The sequence below is a fragment of the Amphiprion ocellaris genome, chromosome 14 (genome assembly GCF_022539595.1).
Source record: "Amphiprion ocellaris isolate individual 3 ecotype Okinawa chromosome 14, ASM2253959v1, whole genome shotgun sequence".
In the NCBI taxonomy this organism is placed as follows: domain Eukaryota; kingdom Metazoa; phylum Chordata; class Actinopteri; family Pomacentridae; genus Amphiprion; species Amphiprion ocellaris.
The window spans coordinates 18,342,474-18,363,608 of record NC_072779.1 but is presented as its reverse complement, the minus strand read 5'-3'; the positions used below and the strand labels follow the sequence as shown (position 1 = coordinate 18,363,608).

General features: G+C 39.4%; 1 protein-coding gene across 2 annotated transcripts in view; it reads right to left on the bottom strand.

The window, feature by feature from the left end:
• Window positions 1-21,135, bottom strand: part of nlgn2b (neuroligin 2b) — an 82,794-nt gene that overhangs the window by 14,291 nt on the left and 47,368 nt on the right. For both annotated transcript variants that reach the window (XM_023275406.3, XM_023275405.3), the window contains exons 4-5: window positions 19,604-19,753; window positions 293-478 (exon numbers count right to left, since the gene is read on the bottom strand). In XM_023275406.3, coding sequence (XP_023131174.2) covers window positions 293-478; window positions 19,604-19,753 — 336 coding nt within the window. The remainder of the gene's footprint in view (window positions 1-292; window positions 479-19,603; window positions 19,754-21,135) is intronic.

Sequence of the window (21,135 nt, the reverse complement as noted above, 5' to 3'; positions counted from 1 at the left end):
TCTAGCGCCTTCCAGACTGACAATCTGGTTTTCTTTCAAATTACTTAATCTTTGACGTTTTCTGCTTTTATTTTTTTTTTTAAATACCATAACGCTGCAAGCAGTGAGTCACTCAATTCTGAATATTGGGGGAATTATACTGACATATATCTTAATCTGGTTTAGGCTATTCATTGAAATTACCAACATGCTCTGTGAAAGAAATACACTACCCACACTGTCCTGAAAGGTTAATCCCCTTTGAGCAGGGTATATGACTACTAATGTGGCAATGACAGTGAAAGAACCTTACCCTCAGAGTGGTGGGAGAGGATGAGAAGGTTCACACAGGCGGCACCAGCTCCTGAGCCAAAGATGGTGATTCTCTCTGGGTCTCCTCCAAAGTGGCCAATGTTTTCATTGAGCCAGCGCAGGGCCTGGATCTGGTCCAACAAGCCATAGTTTCCCTTAGCAGACTGGTCCCCTGTGCTCAGAAACCCTGCAGGGTAAATTAGAACAAACACAGAGAGGAAGAGAAAAGACAAAATAAAGATTATGTGCAAATGGAGGAGCAGGGGAGAAATTCAGGGCCACAGAATAACAAAATCTTTTAAAAAAAAAATATTCCACACAAACAGAAGATGGCATCCTGTCATTGTCAGGAACTTCTCAGCCTCCAAAACTCACTGCAAGTCTGAGGAGATTTCACACGGAAAGCTTGCCAAATTACTCATTTTTAATACCCACGCTGAAAATACAATACAGTTAAGAGTACTTGTCAGCAGAGAGAGAGGAGGAGAGCAACAGAAGGCATGTTTCACCTACTTCCAGGACACACATTTACACAGTAGGTGCACACCCACAACAAAATAAAATAAACTGAGCAAAATGCCACAAACACACACACAAACACACACACAATGCGCGGTGCTATTGAGAGCGAATTACAGTACTTTACATGTGTTTCAGGCAGCACCAAGCTACTTCACCCTGCAACAAATGTTCAATTTTCCCACTGTTCGGATGATTTCAATATCCAGTAAACATCTAGATGATTTCAGTAAACTCCTCCAAGCAGTGGCTGTAGGGACGAAAAGGAAGATCGTGCTGATCTCGACAGCTCATCTTTGGATTTTCTCATTCTGACACTGTGCTGCTTAGTAGTATTACCTGTGTCACTGCCTGTGAATGGATAGAAGTGTTTCCCATAACTGATACCAGGGGCCAGTTTTATGAAGAGGGATTTTATTATTACAACAGGTTAGATGTAACTAATAGTCACAAGGGGCACCAAACCGTCAAGTTCTCCATTATGTTAAGTAGGACTAATTTGGCGTGAATGCTGGGATAAATATGACTAAAAAAACAGATGAGCGTGCAAGTAAGTGTTCTGGGGCAAGCGAAAATGCCTGACGATGTCCTCACTGTTGTACATTCCCAACAGGTTACTGTCTGTTCTAATTGTTTGCTCCACAACATTGTTAGTAAACCATAAATTATCAGCTTGAGGAGCCTTGTCTCACTGCCAGCTCGTCATATACAGCTGCTTTACCATAAACCCTCGATGTCACGTTTAAATGCACTTGGTACCCTTTAGCATCATATTTCAACATGCAGGGTGATTCAATAGACCTATAAGAATCTGTGGACACCATAAATAGATGTCACGAGTCTGGAGCCAAATGTGCTCTGCGGGTGTCGTCACTGTTGCTCCTTTTCGGGCAACGAGAAGTTTGACTGATAACGTGTTTAATATGGAGGACTTGTACAAGGACTTCTGTAAAGTACTACAGATATTTTTGTAGATGATTATTTTCCTACTGTCCACCTCTGGTTAAAACAAAAACAACGTTTAAACATCCATAGTTTTACAAAATGTTTCTACATCCTTGAGAATGCAAAAAACCTAAATATGAACGCTGTACTAAGCATGACAAGCCAGTCTTCAGCAACAACACGTCAAATATTAAAGAAGACAGTTTGTCATTTCATCGATTCTTTGGACTTTAAACAATTGTGTTGCAGTAGTGGTGCATCAAGTCCAAATTGAGTTGTAAAAGTGCAACTGCAGGGGTTAGACAAACATCAGCTGGTATACAGTATAGTGGCTGTTGTAGTTTGCGGTTGATGCTCATTACACAAAGCAACAATAGTTATGTGTGAATTGAGGTGTGACAACATCGCTTCCCAAACCCTCTGATTTATAGGTCTATACAGCTACGCATAAATAAATCTCCTTTTGAGTGAACTGTTGCATATGGATGCTGAGGCCCAAAGTTAAAGGAAAATGTTTGTTTTACAAAAATATCCGTATTAGTGGGCCAAGTAGTTTTAATGCCTAAATTTCACCAATTAGTTTTAGCACCTAAACCCAACTAAACAGCAAATGAAAACAAAAGTAAACGTCAAGTGAAACGACAGTTATGTCACAAAATAAAATGAAACTAAGTGAACAGATAACGTCTGACACGGGACATAAACCTTAGTGTTTTGGCTGAAAGTCCTTCTGCAGCCTCTTTGAAACTGGAAACACTCCTGTATGACCACTGATGTCGAATAATGACACAGATGCCACAGGACACCTTGGTAGTACCCCTGAGACGCCTGTGACTTTGACAAAACAGCAGATTTTGATGCCCTGGGAACGAGGAGAGGTTGGCTAGAGAGAGTTTTCTTCTTTACTGTTATTTGGTGTCATTGTTATTATGGAAACATGGTGATGCAAAAATTATATGTGACAAATATGAGTTAGCCAGGGGTCTGATGGAGAACTTATTATGCATAAAGAAAAACTTAAATATTTTTTTTTTAAACTGTCTAACTTGTGATAAATTAATCGAACTTAGAATTAAGATAGGTTACACTGTCTCTACTGAACATGTAATGTGTGCATACTGTTCACTAACCGGCTGCTGCATCACTGTGCTTCCACAATAATCACTGAAACTGTCTGTAAATATAGAACAGTGTTAGTACAGTAAAGAAAAGAAAAGTAAAATACAAAAAAATTCTACTTTATATCAAACAAGGTCTTGACCACCCTGTCGACATTTATTTTGCAAGTATCAGCTGACAGTTGCTTAGTAAATTATTCGCTTACATAGTCTACTGTAGTAGGGATTAACCAGTTTGGTCTTTCATGGCCAATATCGATGTGATTACTAGTCAAGGACACTGATAACTGATATTTGGAGCTGATATACATTACATTTCACATAGTAAAAATTAAAATATTTTGTTGAAATGTAGAATAGCACAAACTCCAACACAAAACGTTACTGAATGCCTTTGTTTGTGTTTTATATACTGTATGCTCAATTGAAAGACAACTTGCCAATATATATCCTTCAATGCTGATAGGCTACAATTGTTACTGTGTAACCACGTGTTCAACATAGCTGTAGTTTGAGTCTAAAATTATTTTGTGAACCTACAATAACTGACTTTTAACCACTTAGGGGCAAAAAACAAGCTGTAAACAAAGAATGGCTAAATGAGTTACTTTTTAAGTTGACATGACAAACGTGTTAGCAAAAAGACGCTTAATTAAACATCTAGGTAGTCACTGGCCATATATTTTAGTGCTGTGCAGGCAGTGTTTCTTCTTACTGTAAATGGCTCTGCTGGGACAAAGAAGCCATAAAGCTATAGAATGGTGATATTTTTCTGGGGGTTCATGCCTACTGGACCACATCCACTACATGCAGGTAGTCATGTAATCAACAGGCAATATAGACATACAGTACCGACTGGAGCAGCTTTACAGATGGCGGAGCTCTCTGCTTTTATCCAACCATAATTCAAGGCTTCAATAAATAAAATGGTGAAACTGTATACAAAAGCAAACTTCAATTCCAAACAACCCCATCCACTGACTACTATAGATGCTTTATACAGTCCATGTGTACTTTAAGTGACAGACCACCAAACACACACAGATCCTCACAATACAAAAAGCTGCAGATGAGTTCTGACTGATGTCACCAGTCAAATGCGTGTGCAGGTAGGAGGTACAAAATAAAACAGGATGATTGAGAGCTTTTAAAAAAGACCAAGACATAAGTCAGTTTACACTGTTAATTGTTTCAGACTGCACAAGTTGTGAATGAAAGGGGTTGAAAATGTTCATTATCCCAAGAAGTAAAAATGGTTAGCTGAGTGCAGAATTAGCAATCGGCTCCAGTATTCTGATCATAAATGTCATACAGGCGGTGGATGGTTTTGCAATGAAACTGCAGGAACAAATGCTAGATTTAAGGTAGGGCAACTTTCTGTGTTTGGAGAGTACAAACTTTTGTCAGACTCTGTGATCAATGATTCAGTGAGCAGTTTGATGAGTGCAGTCACCACGGTCATCTTTAACAGAAGATAATACATCTGGCATACTTTCAGAAAACAGCATGATTTTCACAGACTCTAGTGTTATGTATAGTATATGAAAACCAGAATAAGCATGTCTGTGTTTCTTAAAAAGCAACTTGCATGTTGAATTTTTTACTAGATTGATATTTAATATTTATTGGAGATGATTGTCTGAAAAGCTTATGCACATTTAAATCTTTGATGAGACATAAAAGCAGAAATTCAGATGGAAAAGTGAGCTTTTTGAGCAGCGATCCTAGAAATTTTTTTAAAGAACGTGTCATATTACGTCACATAAAGGAGATCTTTCCATCTCACTGCAATTCGATTTGTGAAACATGCTGAGGATAACTGGTGATTCTAAATTGTCTGTAGGTGTGAATGTGAGTGTGATTGTTTGACTCTCTGTGTAGCACTGTGATAGACTGGTGACCTGTCCAGAGTGTCCCCTGGCTTCACACTAGGTCAGCTGGGATAGACTCCAGCCCCCTGCAACCCTAATGAGGATTAAGTGGTGTATAGATAATGACCTACTGTAGCTTCTTCATTTTAAGACAATAAAATGTTTTTTGAAGCAGGCATCTAACTCTGTATATATATAATAAGCACTGGAAATAAAGCATTGTAATGCAGACATAGATTTTACTACTTCATTATCCTACACATTCATTTACTGGGATCACTAACCTGCAAGTTGCTCTTTAAGTGTTGCAGAAAATGGATAGCAAGAACAAAATGTAACAAGTAACATAATTTGTGCTTTAGCTGTCCATTGATGGCTTCAACACAGGTCATATCTCACTACTTACAGAACTGACAGCACACGGCCTGTATTGATGTTACTACTGCTACATGGAATAAGTGTGACATTGGTTCGCCAAAGCTATTAATTTAAAGGTGGCATGTAGTAAACCATAAAAAGGCTAAGCTGTCATGTAGGTGCAGCAGCATGTTTTCTACCTCCCTGCCTCACATGTATTCTTCATTGTTTGTACAGCATGTCACCTCAATGAGGGTAGTGGCTGAATAAATGTTACTGTTGCAGGGCTATGCACAGCATAACCTTGTACATATAGCGTATACTCCTATACACAAGGTCATGGGCTCAGTGTGTGTGCATAAACTCTGCAAGTAATATTGCTCTCTAGGCGCAAAATTGAGTGTTTCTGGTGAATAAAGTGATCCCAGCTCAGTATGTTTCCTTGCGTGGATATCAAAGAAGACACATAGAAGTGACTGAGTTAAGCTGTATGTTCTAAAGGGCAGTTATAAATGGGACAGCCGTAAATACACAAGGACAGATGGTAGGAACTGAGACAGTCAGCACGTTTTCATGTGCGTGAAACAGCAAATTAAGTTTATTGTTGATGATTATAACGTAAGTGATGGTCATGATGAGGATGGTAACAGCAGCGGTGATGATGGGGTTGATGATAACCTGCCAAATTGACCTTTCTACTACAGTCAGTGTGACACACCGCACGTCTCATTCCACACTCTTCACTGTACTTACGCTACAGTTAACAGCACTTGAAGCCTGGAGTGTTTTGGTGGGTTCATGTGGTTTAATTATGATTCACATTACAGACTGTCCAAACATTTTCCTCAGTTTTCTTTTTTACAATATGGCTATTTGCTTTGGTCCGCATTTAAAGAACACTAATAAAGGTCAGCCAGGATATGCAAGTGGTTTTTCATATTTTTTTGGTTTCAATATCATGTTGATGAGGGTGGAGCTGAGTATTTTTTTTTGTAGAATATCTTAGCCTATGATCATTTTCCACCTTTAATTAATAAAAGATATTATATACGAAACACATAAATGATGAAAAAAAACACACTTACTAGGTGCCAGAAACAACCCATTTTTAAAATGTTGTGGTCAAATGCAGTTGCAGGGATGCATTGGCGCTAAGGGAGGTCATGTTTGCTTCTGTTCCCTTACGGTATCTCAGAATCACAACTAAATGTAAATCTTGAACTATCTTCAGTCTAATAAGTGCAAAATGTGCAACCACAAACAATGACAGAGCCTTGAGTACACAATCTTTCATCGATAATGATCATGGAAAAACAAAGTATGATTAAATTTTGATCTAATAAGATTATCAAATTTGCAAGAAACCACAGCTGCTCCCAGCCTCCATATGCAGTGTGTACGTCAGATGGATTATTAAAAAGAGAAAACTTGTTCCTTTAAATCACATCAATGTTGCAGCAGAAACATTACCTTGAAAGGATTACTCCCAGTAATCGAGATATAGCTCACATGTTACTATGTAATTGCATTGTCCTTAGATCATCCCTGCAATTGACTGGCTCTTAGCCTGATGTGACTCTGATCTGGTAACGTATCAGTGCTGACCTGTGCCGCTCATCAAAACCATGGGCATGTGGAAGTGTCTGCTGCCCAGCTGAGTGCTGAGATGACTGCCACAGTTGCCTGGCAACTGTCCAGGGCTTCAGGCAAAATGATATGGACAGACACTCACAAAAGCACTTCCATATTTAAGTACACAAACAGCCGCATGCATGCACACATGATCTCAGGAGGCAAAGTCAATGAATGCACAGGTGAGATGCAAGTGTGAAGTAGCATACTAGCCTGAACTAGCATGAGCTAGCATGCTACACTCCTGCTGTTGTCTTCCTTCACAAGGGCAACATGAAGAGGGAAAATGTGGTTTATCATCCACCATTGGAGATAAGTCAAAGTTCCCTCTTCTCCTCTCTTTTTCTTTCAGTAAGTTTTCTTTCTGATCCCCCCCACACACCCCCCATCTGCTGAGCTGGGCTTCCTACTGACTTTAGCGCTGAGAGCAGCAGTTTATGAGGCTGAACTCATGCATATTCAACACTTGCTTTAGGTAACGGCCAAGGAACTGCGAGGAGAGTCATCAACCTCTAAGTAAAGATACAGGCTGAAGCCAGTGAAATGAATGAATGAGAGGAAAACAAAGGCGTAGTCAGCAAGTGATGGAGGGAAATTTAAAACAGTGACATGTGCACAGTATGTTGTACCCATCAAGAACATATGATAACAACTGCTCCTTCTGCTCATATATATTGCCCCAATTATGGTCTTCATATGGTTAGTGCCTTTTATGAAGTTTATTTTATGAAGTCGTGAAAGCATAATGCATTCTATCAGAGAATACAATGAACAGTAGAAGCACTTAGCCTTTATCTAATGTACACTGATGAGATGAGTCATGGTAAAAGCCATTATCCCCTATTGATATTGTATTGCCTCTACAACAGGAAGATATATTAGTTTAGAGATGTATCAGATGGGTTTTCTTCCATTTTGAGACAAGAGAAGTGCATTATAACAAAAGGAGCTCCATGGGAAGAGATTGCTTCCTGTATTTTGCACACTATATGTAATGCACTAAAAAAACAGCTTTGCTTGGTACATCGTCTCTGGAAAAGCCATTCACATATTCGCAATCCAGAGTTGAATTGCGGTCAGTCATCCTACTGTTTGATTGCTGAGAAGGGAACATGCATCTGCAGAATAATTTTTAAGAGTGAACAGAATGACTGCAGTGGGTCACTGACACACAGGATATCTATGAACAGAGAAGGAAGAACAAGAGGCGAGAGAGGGAGGGATGTGGAGTTGAGGACAAGTGAGAGAGGGATTAAAAAAAAATCCAGAGACATAAAACAGGTATTAAACCGAATATTGCCCAAAGCTACTGTCAGATCCGAACTGACAGAGAGGTGAAAGGAATATAGTGAAGGACATATTATATAATTTCACTGTGACGTCACACAGGAGATGATAAGAGACGTCAAGATTCAGAGGAAAGATATTGACTTTTATGTACACAGAAGAGGTGACTGAAGACAGGAAACAAAGCTTTGCTGTTTCTGTCTATATGAGTCACTAAATTAATCAAGCACAGCCAGAAACTTACAGAAACTTTGGTCTTACCAAACAGGAAAGAAGAAAAAAAAAAATGGTGAACCTCTCCTGCACACTGAATATTCTGTTTTGATGACTGGAATAGAGTGGATCTGATCATTCAATACTGTGCAGCAAAGTTGGGGATTATCTGCTTTGTGTGAATGTAAGGGTGGATGAATGTGACAGGAGATGCTCACACAAGGAAATTCTTTGACTCAAAGACCTGCTGCTGTATTTCACCTCTTGGATTTTCCTTTTTTTTTTTTTTTTTTTTTAACACAAATCTGTTAAGTCTCCTTGTTGGCACTAAAGGTTCAATCTGAAGACATGCTGGCAGGTCCATTTCAATTAAGTATCATTCTGTATGTCAAGTATATCCAGAAATGAAATTATATAATAATTGGGCTTCCTCCCGCTGAACTAATGTGATTTCAGTACACCGCCCATAGGCCTCCGATGTCACTGTATTTATTACCTTACTTATCTCATTCAATTTTTACTCGCAAATGTCCGCTTAAAAGGCACAAAGCTGTGCAATAAAACCAGGCTGTCATGCAAATTTGAAAAGCAATGCTTCAAACATCACACTGACACAAAGACGTTTCAAAGCTTTTCAAAGAAAATTTCTTTTCTGAAAGTACTGATCACTGATGAAAACTGCAGTCTATGAGGATTGAAAAATCAAAGCAAATTAAATGAATTAGAAGAAAATAAAGCCTCATCAGCAGACAGAATGCAATTTTAATCACAAAGCTAACAATACAGGCACAGAGCGCAGTTTTAATTAATAATATGTACTTATTACTCATATTTGCTACATGTATGCACTCAACTCTTCATGTGGTAGTTTGGGAGGCCCGGGTGTTGCGGGATAACAGTCCTGACAATAATCATGATGTTTGAAGAATGAAATATTGATATTAGTTTAATAGGACAGATATGATAATACTGTAAATAATCCAGTGCCGGTAACTATCTGGGTAGACACTTGAACATAGGAACAACATACAGTGCAGTTACGGTTACAGACTCTGTCTCCGCTTTCCTATGCTTGTGTTTGAGTGGAACTGATTTCAAATACACAACCCACACAATAAAACAAGGTAAAGATGAATTTGGTTGATTCTTTGTTGCAAAGTTTGTATTGATATCACAATAATATCATTATTGTCAATTCTTTTGGCCACAATATCAGTGCAGTGAAAAGTCTGATATTGTGACAGCTCTAAATAGCACATTTTTACAATAATAGTACATTTATGTTCAAGTAAATATTCACATAAAACATTGGCTACACTACAGGTTAAAAGCCATATTAATGATTTAGCGATGTGTGGTTGAAGCTAGTGCCTGTTAACACTGGAACGATGGCATAATATTGACTATAGTATCTGGTTATCCTCCTTCTAGCCCGCTTTTTACTACATGCAGCAGCAAGTGTAGGCTAGAAAATCAAATAACTTCAACAACAGAACATACAAAAATTCCTAAAGATGGATGCAAATCAATGCCATCTATCAAGATTTATATGATCTAAATCAGGGGTATTTAAAGTCTGACCCCCTGGCTTGCCTCTTAGATAAATTAACCTGTATTTTGTTTACATTTTGGCACAATTGTGTGTCAAAATAGGTATGAGTAGTTATTTTTAGCAGTGCATTCACTGAAAAAGCAAGCAAGTTTTGGAGTTACAAGGACCATAGTGTCACTATGATTTCTAAGCAAATGTATGCATGGACAACGGAGATAATGGATCTATGAATATGCAAATAACCCAGATTTCAAAAATACTGTATGTGCATTATGTCTCTGTGTTAAGGTTTGCTTGAGTTGTAACTGCCAGATAACTGGATTTTTCTTTTTTTTACTCAAATTCACTTCACATTTCCCCTCCTGCTCCATTGGGCATTTAAAGTCTTTATTTGATAGTCAGTGGAGAGAGACGGAGAATGTGGGTAAAGAAAGTAGAGGAATGACATGCAGCAAATGGACCAGCCAGATGGGAATCAAAACAGCGACTCGCTGTTCAGGGCATTTGCCCCCATGTAGAAGAGTTAGGGTTAGGGTGTTTTTATGTTGTGTGTAAGACATTGAGGAGCAAGCATGCGTAGCTGCATACATTATCTTCCTTATATTTGACTGGTCCAGCTGTGTATCTGGCTGTCAGCCTGGCAGGCAGATTGCTGTCGCTTTCGGTCAATATACCTATAAGTCATTCGTGTTCAGTGTGGACTGTCCTTGGCTACGGTTCGTATGTGTAAGTCAAGAACATGAAACCTCACACACAGTAGAATGTAAAGCAGCAGAAGGAATACACAGCATACTGTAGATATCTGTAAAACAAATAATTCATGTCTAATATAGCAATTTTTAAGTCCAACATCTTGGTTTGCACCTCACTCCAGCCACATGCAGGATAACAGTAAAAGATTGTATTCTGTGATGACAGTCAGTGCACCACCACCAGGCAAAATATAGGAAAATAGAAGTTGCTTGCAGAGCGAGAAGATTATGGCTCTATGCAAAGAGTGGGAGGTGTGTTTTATTTGTATTTAGGGACAGCTGAGTTGTGAGAAGGCAGCAGGCTGAAATTAATTGACAGCGCTGGCTAAAAATACTGTTTATGTCATATTTAAAAGGATGTTTTTGAGAACAACAGGCAACACAATGCAAACTGATTCCCAAGGCTCACTGAGCTAAGCAGTATTTATGGATGCACTGACATGGTTTGACTTGACTAATGCTAAAAATGTTTTCATGTGCATGGGCTTGTAAAATGATATGTGTTAAGTAATGGATAAAATGAGGTTTACTAGTGTCTCACAGAAAACTGGAGCACATGGCTTTTGGATACAGAATTCTTAAGTGAGGAATCTGTACCTGACAGGCAAACCAACTGGTACCATCAGTTAAAATGAATACAATTCTCTCAGAAGTAATGAGTAAAGCCTGTTTACCACCAAAGGTAGTTAGAGGCTTTGAAATGCAGTTTTTGAAAGTAATAATTAAGGTTATATTTTTTAAGGTTTAGGACAAACATAAGGCAAAACTGTTTAAGATAGCAAATGTAAAGAAAACAAACATAAAGAGGTGGCATTCATAAGTAATTTGGCAATTTCAGTGGCATACCTAAAAGCTTCAGACACTGCATATTTTTACAATTTTCTTATGTCTACTAATTTCAAACAGTGCTTCATGTGCTTTTAAACATTTCTCTTCAGCCATTTGTGTTCAACTATATATACTACCGTTCAAAAGTTTACGGTCACCCAGACAATTTCATGTTTTCAATGAACACGCACACCTTTATTCATATATATATATATCATACATAATTACACAAAGGTTTTCTTATCATCAATGAGCCTTTCAACACCATTAGCAAACACAATGTAGCATTAGAACACAGGAGTGATGGTTGCTGGAAATGTTCCTCTGTACCTCTATGGAGATATTCCATTAAAAATCAGCCATTTCCCACTGGAACAGTCACTGGCAACATTAACAATGTCTAGACTGTATTTCTGATTAATTTAATGTTATCTTCATTAAAAAAAAAAGCTTTTCTAAGTGAACTTTTGAACTGTAGTATATATTCTATCACCACTAAGAGCATAAACAACTGACTTTTTCTTATACTAAAACAACATCAATAAGCTAGTAACAATAAACATTAAAGTTGTGCCAATCAATATTACAGTTTCACAAATGATTAAATGACTATGTGTAACGTAAAAGAAATTGGCTACAGTGGCGAATTATCACCACATACTGCAGTTACTCTCAGTTCTACAGGGTCACTTAGCATCTTCCAGCTCAATGTTTCGGTTTGCAGCTTTAATGTTTTTGCTTGGTTTTACTGCTCTGATCAACTTTGTTTCCTGCATCAGCAGCTCTCAATGAAAATGTCCTGAAAGGTTTCTCTGTATCCTATCTTCCTAGTACAACATAGATTATAACAAAGCAATTAGCATATATCTCTTAGGAAGTTGTGCACATTAAATATTCACCTTACATTCATAAGTTGACTATAAAGCACTCCAAATAAATGCCAATGTAGCTTTGTATCTGATAAATATACACGTAAACAACTGCCTGCTAACAGGTTAGCCAGAGGAATTCAAAAAGCTACTCAGAGTTGTGCATTTAAGTATTTATAGTCTTAATTAATGTGAATGTTACTATTAAAATAGGAAGTTGTATGCTAATACATTCACCACATCAACTTTATGAGGTCATAATATGCTGTGCTGCTTTCAAACGGTCATAAATGAAATCAATATGTCAAGAAAATATTTTTTCTGGTGGCAGTATGCATTGCAGTTAATATTCAGGTTATTGACAGCAAAATTAGCTTGTTTTGAATGTAGTCCATTTACAAATTTTACATATTTGAGATTAAAATTCTGAGTAACCAACTAATTATACTGAAAAGATCACAGTGCAAACCAACAAAATTGCAAATATCAAAAGTATATTTCGGCAGAATACTACCAAACAAGTGTTAAATTCAGAACTCTTTTTATCCAGAGTACAAGCAGTGGTTATTAAACATGGTAGTATTTACTCCTAAATAGGTTACTTGCTTACTTGCGAGTAAAATGCTGAAATTGGAAAGAAAGTGCAGAGAAACGTTTCCAGAAGAAGCGTTTCATCTCTCTTCCTGAGGTAAAAAATGTTCTTATTCTCAGAGCCCACGACGGTGGGCCTTTCCCCAGAGTTCATTAATTAGTTAATTAGTTAATTAGTCTGAACAGATGGCTATGTAACACAAATCAGAAGGCTCTTTGAGCCTGGAGCAGGAGGAAGGTAGAAGGTGAGCCCAGCACTGATCTGAAATCACAACTGTCACCAAACCTCTGAACCAGGCCGTGTTCAGCAGACACTTTCCTCCCATTCACGCATTTTATTCCACAATGACAGTCTATCATAAATCAATAGGAAAATTCCATAAAGTGTAAAATGTGTCTGAAAATGACACAAGTCTGTGCCGTACTGGAATGAAAGCATAAAGCATTGAACCATAGGCAACGGTGATGTGGTCACATTGCAGGAGCAGTTATTCGAACGAATACTTTGCATCACTGCAAATTTAAAAAAGCATTTCTGGTGGTTTATTTTTAGACTGCTCCCATCTCCCCCCTTCTGTTTCCTTTTCCCTCACTGTCTCTCTATGATTCTCCCTCGCTCATCTGTCTCTATTCCCTGCTCTCTCTTCTTCCCTTATTCCTGACTCCCTATCACTCTCTTAAAGGCGCAGGCATTGTATGAAATGCGGTTGGCATGTGTAAGCTCCTGTGTGTGTAAGTAGAGGATAATACTAAAGATTAGAACATAAAACTATTAAAATATGGTATGCCTCTGTTTCTCACTTTGACTCAAATGCACAGTGTCAGAGAGGAGTGCTATTAAAGATTCAGATGGATGGTGCATTATTCATATATATATTTTACGCACGGCACACTCACACTATCACATACACAAGAAGGAGCTGGTGTGCGCACGGGCAAACAAGCATGCCTATGCCACACAAAACATACAAACACACACACACAAGGATAATCGCCTTAGTACAGTAACCCATTTAAACCATATCTGAGAGTGAGAGTGAGCGAGAGCACACATTCGCCCACGTACCAAAATTTTCAACAATGTTAAAGGATCGAGGACACTGCGTCATCCCTCATAATCACAGGATCTATCTCCACCTCCATTTATGTGAATGCATTTTAATGATTGTGTGTGGAGGGTTACAAACAAACTGTACATCGGCCCTCTCCGACGTGAATCAGAGCAACAATGTCAACGTAAATCGGCCACCTTTACGGTCTGGAAACAAGGTCGAGGTGTGTGTAAAGGAAGCAAATAAAGGCCACTGAAGAGCTTTTGGATTAGTGGTTGATTTTATACAGCATACAACAATCCTCATTCCAAATTGTGGGCTGAATCTTACGCTCAGCTTGTTAATCGTCACAATTTGTCTGACAGCTGTGAAAAACACCTCATAAAAAGCTGAAATGGAGCTGGATGAAGCGGCAGGTCCAGGTCCTCATTTCACTAACTCTCAGTTTGTCCTTGTCCCTGTGCCTCTCCAATGGCCCTGTCAATAACAGTCTGGATCCTGTTACCCTCTGTTAATACTCACTGCAACTCTTGGACTCCATCCTGAACTACTCCCATTTCTCTGTTTATCATTATTCTGATATGTTGAAACAGGCGTGATGCAATAAACAAGATCTGATTACCCAACCTGGCAACCACAATGACTGACACAGATAGTCTGTGTGCAAACACTTCCAAAAGATGACGGCGAATGTAAATACTTGACTCCACTGATATCCAGCAGCACAAGGGCTAGGCATACATACACATAAAGCTCAGCCCACACTCGCGGGCCATGCGAGCACCGCAAAGCTCCAACAGAATGAACAAATAGAATACCCCTTAATCCAAAAATACACTGACGGCAACAGACACACATTTCAATTCTCTTTTCAGTGGCTGAACGTACACCAAAGGCACTAAGTAGTTCATGGTGTCTTTGTAGTCTAGTGAGTCAGGCTCTGGCTGTTGTCTCTACAGAAGTGCATCTTAATACAACAATTAATTAATCTAAAAAATTCATTTTCAGGCTAAGTGAACACAATACATACACCTGTTTGTGCTTTACTGTGGAATTCCAGCAGCACAAATAACATACAGTGGACCGATGAAGTAGTAGCTGGTAAAATCTGAGCAATTTCAGAGGCAGAAATTATAACTCAAGACTATGAGAAAACGCTATATGATTGTTTAGGGACACTACGTCCCAGATCAGTGATAAACTGCAGCATCGTATAGTCTATAATATCAGGTATGACTTATAATTCTGTTCGTCAGGACTTCTAAAGCCCCTTTCAGACATGCACTCCTTTCTGTGAATCTGACAATATTTCAATGTTTTGGCTTCATCTCGGAATGAGCAACCTGCTCTTTTTTCATAAATGGTTAGAAATCTTCCTAGTTTGGACCTGGTAAGATTTATGTATGTACTACTTATGCACTTTCAACATGTATCTCAAGTCTTTATTGTATAAAGTCACAATGACGCACAGGCATGCAGATTCGACCAGCAAAGCGTTTTTGGTTAGTTAAAAGATTGAAGATTACAGAGGTCACATTTTATATATAGTGATGGAAACGCATCAGTGCTCACAATAATTAGACTACTGCTGCAAATATTCTGCTATGAGACTGTGACACCCAAAAATCTGCAATTTTAAAAAACGGAAGAAAAGCTTCATATGACTAAAAAATATTCAGACTTTATAAAACCTATTAGACCTTAATAGTAAAATAAAAATATCCTGACAGCTGTGATGGAGCTCAGGACTCAACGTGAGGATGATTTAACTGTAGCTGATAAACTCTAACTCTGTGTGTGACAGCGCATCTGTCTTGTTCTCTATGCTGATAAACTTGATGTAAGTTTAGGTTCAGTCTTCTGTTCAGTAGTAGCTTATTGAACCTTCATGCAGACTATCGTCCAATCTCATGCGTATGTCAGCTATCGTGTGCGTGTCACTGTGGTGTGTATGTCTGAATGAAATCCTAGGTAGATTTACGTAAGAGTGACGTAAGTTTCAATAACAGAACGCTGTAACGTTCAAGCATTGGTGAGGCAGCAATGTAATGTAGCACATGTCCGAAAAGGGCTTTATGTTCAGGTTGGTTTTAGTAGTGCAAAGTTGCAGGATGGGTTTCGGTTTAGTTATTTTCAAATGTAATTTATTATGAAATTTCTCTGAAGTTTCTGTCTGAAATTGTGCCAGTATTCTGTATTCATGTTCATCCCTGTGTTCATTCCAGTGCAAAGAGAAAAAGAGACAGTAACCACAGTGAAGGCACTGCATTACATTGAACTTGCAATCTAATCATTAGCAATAGATGAGGTAAAACCAAAATATTGCTTTGAGTCTTGTGTCAAGTTCAGGTCTGAAATTCAGCAGTACCAGTCAAGTTTAGCCAAGTACAGATCATTAAAGCTCATAAAAATTCCCCATAAGTGTAACACAGAACAAAAAAACCCTGTTTAAAAAAGCTGGTGTATTGTAATTTCTTTATATTGCTTTTCCGTTTGTACTTGTTCCACTCTGGTCTTTGTGTGTCTGTTTCCACACACGGGAAACACACACAAAGTGGAACAGACACGAGCAAAGAGAACAAAAAACAAGTGAAGTGGAGGTAAAATGTTGACATGAAGATAAAGCCCACTCAATATATTTTACAATGCTGCTGTGTCCTACTAGTTGTGGCTGGATTACTTTTTGTTGACTCGTGTACAGAACCTTTTTGTTTTAAATGAAAGTAAAGGGAGAGGAGAGTGTCTGAGTTTTATCTGTTCTCAGGGTAGTTTAATTACTAAGATCTACTTATAAACTTCAGTCTCTCATTGTTTGTCACAAATGTTATTAGTAAACGAAGGTATCTTTATATATATGTATGTATGTATGTATGTATGTATGTATGTATGTATGTATGTATGTATGTATGTATGTATGTATGTATGTGTCTGTCCATTCTTTGCATAGCTCGACAACTGTTGATCAGATCTACTTCAAACGTAGTTAAACGTAGTGTTGAGTTTAAAGTCATTTGGTTGAGCAGTGGCCATTTTTGGAGTCTTTTTTCCGAAGTCTGACCACTGACCGTGACATCTACTTTTGCTGCTGATAACATGCCAGTGACAGTGGGCCCTGTACTAGTTTTGCATTTTCTGTGTAGCTTGTATCTTGGTGAACGGTCACTTTGTCAAGGTACACTGGTAATAATTTATTGTTAATATAACAATGACAACTCACTAATTAATACATTTATACACATTAATAAATTGATTGGCATCAAGGACAATGAGTCGGCCTATAGGGAGGCAGTGGACCGCCTGGCCGTGTGATGCGACGAGAACAGCCTGCTGCTCAACTCCAAGGAGACCAAGGAGCTCATGATGGACTTCAGGAGGAATGCTGACCCATACTCACCCCTATTCATATGAACGATGAGGCAGTGGAGCATGTGACCAGCTTCACATCTCACCTGGAGGACTAATTGCTCCAACCTGATAAAGAAAGCCTACCAGCGCCTCTTTTTCCCGAGGACTCTGAGGAAAAATCACCTCTCTTCAGACATCCTGGAGCATCCTAACCAACTGTATTACAGTCTGGTACGGGAACTGCTCTGTCTCAGACCAGAAGGCGCTGCAGAAGGTGGTTAAAACTGCCCAACGCATCGCTGGAGCCTCACTTCCTGCTATTGAGGGCTCCTGTCACCCTGCACTCAAACGGTTTGCCCTCCTGCCCTCTGGGAGACGCTACAGGAGCCTCCGGACGAAAACCATCAGGTTCAGGAATGGTTTCTTTTCATCTGCTGTCTTCCTGTCTCCCATGCGTCTGTGTATTGTTACTGCTTATGCATTTCTGGTTAGATGCAGTCTGTATTTCGTTGCCTTGTACTTGTACATATGCAATAACAATAAAGTTGAATCTTAATCTAAATTCTAATAAAATCAATATTGATAAGAAAATTATCTAAGTTAGATACGCATCAAACAAACAAAGCAAGTAAAACTTAGAAGCTCACAGGTGGTGACCAAGGCGATGTCAACGCACCAGGCTGAGGTTCAGGTTTTAAGTGGCTGTCCTGTACCAGGTGTCACTGGGCGGGGACCCCACAATGATCTCCATGGGCGCTCCAACATTACATCACCAAGTATTTGCTCAAAGGGAGTCATCAGATTTGTTGGACTTCTCTTTATAATATAACATTGCAAGGTCTTCACCTTACAATGTTATATTATAAAGGCCTTAACCTCTGTGAAGGGCCTTGAGATAATTTATGTTGTACATTGGGGCTATATAAATAAAACTGAATTAAATTAAACTGAAGTTGATCAGCCTTCACAGCAGGCCACTGAGAATGCATCTGCTAAGGTGGAGGTGGTGAGGAACACAGGGTGATGAGTGTTCAACAGCAAAGCCTATCTAGCAAGAGCAACCGCTTACCACAGCCTCCACCGCAAACAGTCTGGCTATGGACTGGCCACCTTGGAAGCCGAAGGGAGAGAAATGAGAGGCGGTAATGGTCGTGTACATCTGATGCATTTAAGTAAAACTGCCCAACATTCCATCCAACTATTTTGGTATTGCTATTGCTTGCCCAGGTCTGGGTCAGCACATACCTTTTCCGTGCACATTTGCTTGCATGGAAGTTTTATTCATATTTCCTTTAAATTTATAATAAAGATTGTATGCATTATGATGCTGCTGTCACCTCACAGCAGCAAGGGTCTGGGTTTGAACCTACTGGTTGACTGGTGCCTTTCTGTGGGTAGTTTGCATGTTCTTCCTGCACGCGATAGGTTTCTGGTGATTCTAAATTGGCTGTGAGTGTGAATGGTTATCTGTCTCTCTCTGTGTTAATCTAGTGTTGGACTGGCGACCTGCTCAGGGTGCACCCCACCTCTCAGCCCAGATTTTCACCCTTATTTGTCTATTTATTGCTCCATCGGGTTGATGGAAAAATTCTGAGAAGTATATCAGCATAGCAAAATAACTCTTGTGTTTTTTGTATTTTTCCTGCTATTAATTTATTCTTTTGCTCCTTATTTCTTTAGGAGAAACAGGTTAGAATTCTGTATTCTCCAAAAAAGATCATTTATTTCTGGTGAGAAAAAGAGAAGACTATTATGAGCAGCAAAGAAAAATCTCTCTTCTGTCTCAGTAGAAGACAACAAACACAAAATAATATATAGGAAACGTGCATCTTAACTATTTAAAACATGAGGAAAGCAATATATGTTCTACTTTAGTTCCAGTTTTTGGTTGTGTTATGTAGCAGCTCCCTTGAGGCAACATTTATATCTGTCTTTCTTTTGTACATGCTGCCAGCACTTTCTCTGACATGTTGTTTCTGCTGTAGCATGTCAACACTGCCGAAATTATTGGAGAAAAGTGGCCACTTCATGTTGAAGCCTCTGTACAGTATCTACGATTACTGACGTGAACTGACATTCACACAACTTGTGATGCTAGCTGAGAATAAGACTGGATAAGAGCTACTCTGTGCATTTTGTGTTCAACAGTGATTTATGATTGACAGGATATGGCACATAATGTCTTTTAAGAGTGTTATTTTTCATACACTGAGGTTCACATGTTCATTCCATCATTTCTAAAACACACATTTTGATGTCAGCTCTCTGACCCACAGGGATTTGTCAAGATGAAATGACACATATCAAAACAAAGTCAGTGAACATCTACAACAGATGCATTCACCATCTGATGCCTCCAATATGGCAAATGTGTGACTTACCAAGCACACCGAGCCGATAGTTCATGGTGACCACAATTACGTTTCCGTAAGCAGCAAGGACGCTTCCATCAAACATGTTCCCTGAGCCCTCCATGTAGGAGCCTCCGTGGATGAACAGCATCACCGGTTTCTTACGACGATCCCGAATATCTGCACAGGAAAGGTTAACAAAAGGTGAAAATTAATTAACGTTTTTGGTAAAATTCCCTATCACAAACTAATTTTAACAGTTCCAGTTCAGCTTATGTATTCAAAGGCAACAGGTAGGTAACCTATTTTAAACTGTCAGCTCTAGATATAACTGTCATAGATGTATAACAGCAGCAGTCTTCAAAGGAGAAAGCTCCATATAAAGAATTTTCTACCTTCCAGTGTCAGTGACTCACCAAAAAGAAAAGAAGATTAAAATACAAAGCATGAAACACTTTTATCAGACTAGTAGTTTCATGTGGTCCCAATGAGTCTATGTTGTATATTTTACTCTGTGATTTCTGTTTCCCCTATCCTGTGCAGTGATGGTACCTTCCCAAACTGTTATTCCCCTCCATGCATGGAGCAAATGGTGCAGGCAGTTCTGATGCCCTCTCTGTTATTGGTGTCTTTGTGCCCATCAGTGTGTTGCTATGGTTCACTCTGTCAGCCTGGGCGCCCCTCTCCCCAACAACCCACCCCCCTCTCGCAGCGTCTGTGGTATGGTCGGAGTGTCTGAGTGTGGATAAGGCTGAGAGAGCTGCCAGTGCAGCCCAGTTAGGCTGAGCGTCTGCACTGTGCAAGGCCTGTGGATAATTTGTATGAAAGCCAGACCAAGTGGAAACATAAATAACAGCCACGGCATCTGTTTACCCTGATGAGCTTCAGCACTCAGAGATGGGAGAGACAGGGAGATAAGAGGAGAGGAAGAGAGATGGGGGGAAAGACAGGGAGAGGGAGAGAGGAAGGAGATGAAAATAGGGCAGCATGAGAAGAAGTGACGGCAGAGAGAAATGGATGGGAGGTTCACACCAAAAAAACATGATGGCAAGGATGAAAAAAATATGAAACGTTACAAAGCAAGTCATACATAGCGAGGTACGCTAATGAACACTCAAATTCACACCGTATTCATACAGAGACGCGTGCACACACACACGCACACACAAACTCTTGCATAGGCAGCTGCGATGTTGAGTCGCTATGGAAACTGCTTCTCGCTAATAGAACTGCACCAGCCATTCCATTGCACCGACTCACTGAATGTCTGTTGCCGTGGTAACAAATTCTACTCACGTATTTGCACACCCGCCTGCATCACCACCTGAATCTCAGGTTACACATGCACTTGAGTGCGTCACTCACAGTCGCACGCACGCACGCACGCACACGCACACACGCACACGCACACACACACACACACACACACACGCATGCACACACACACAAATGAATGTGGCAAAATGGCACATATGGCTTCACACATGCAGACATCTTTAATGGATCATGCGTATGACACAAGCAGGATAGCTTAAAATAAAAGATACCAGTCGCACACTCTG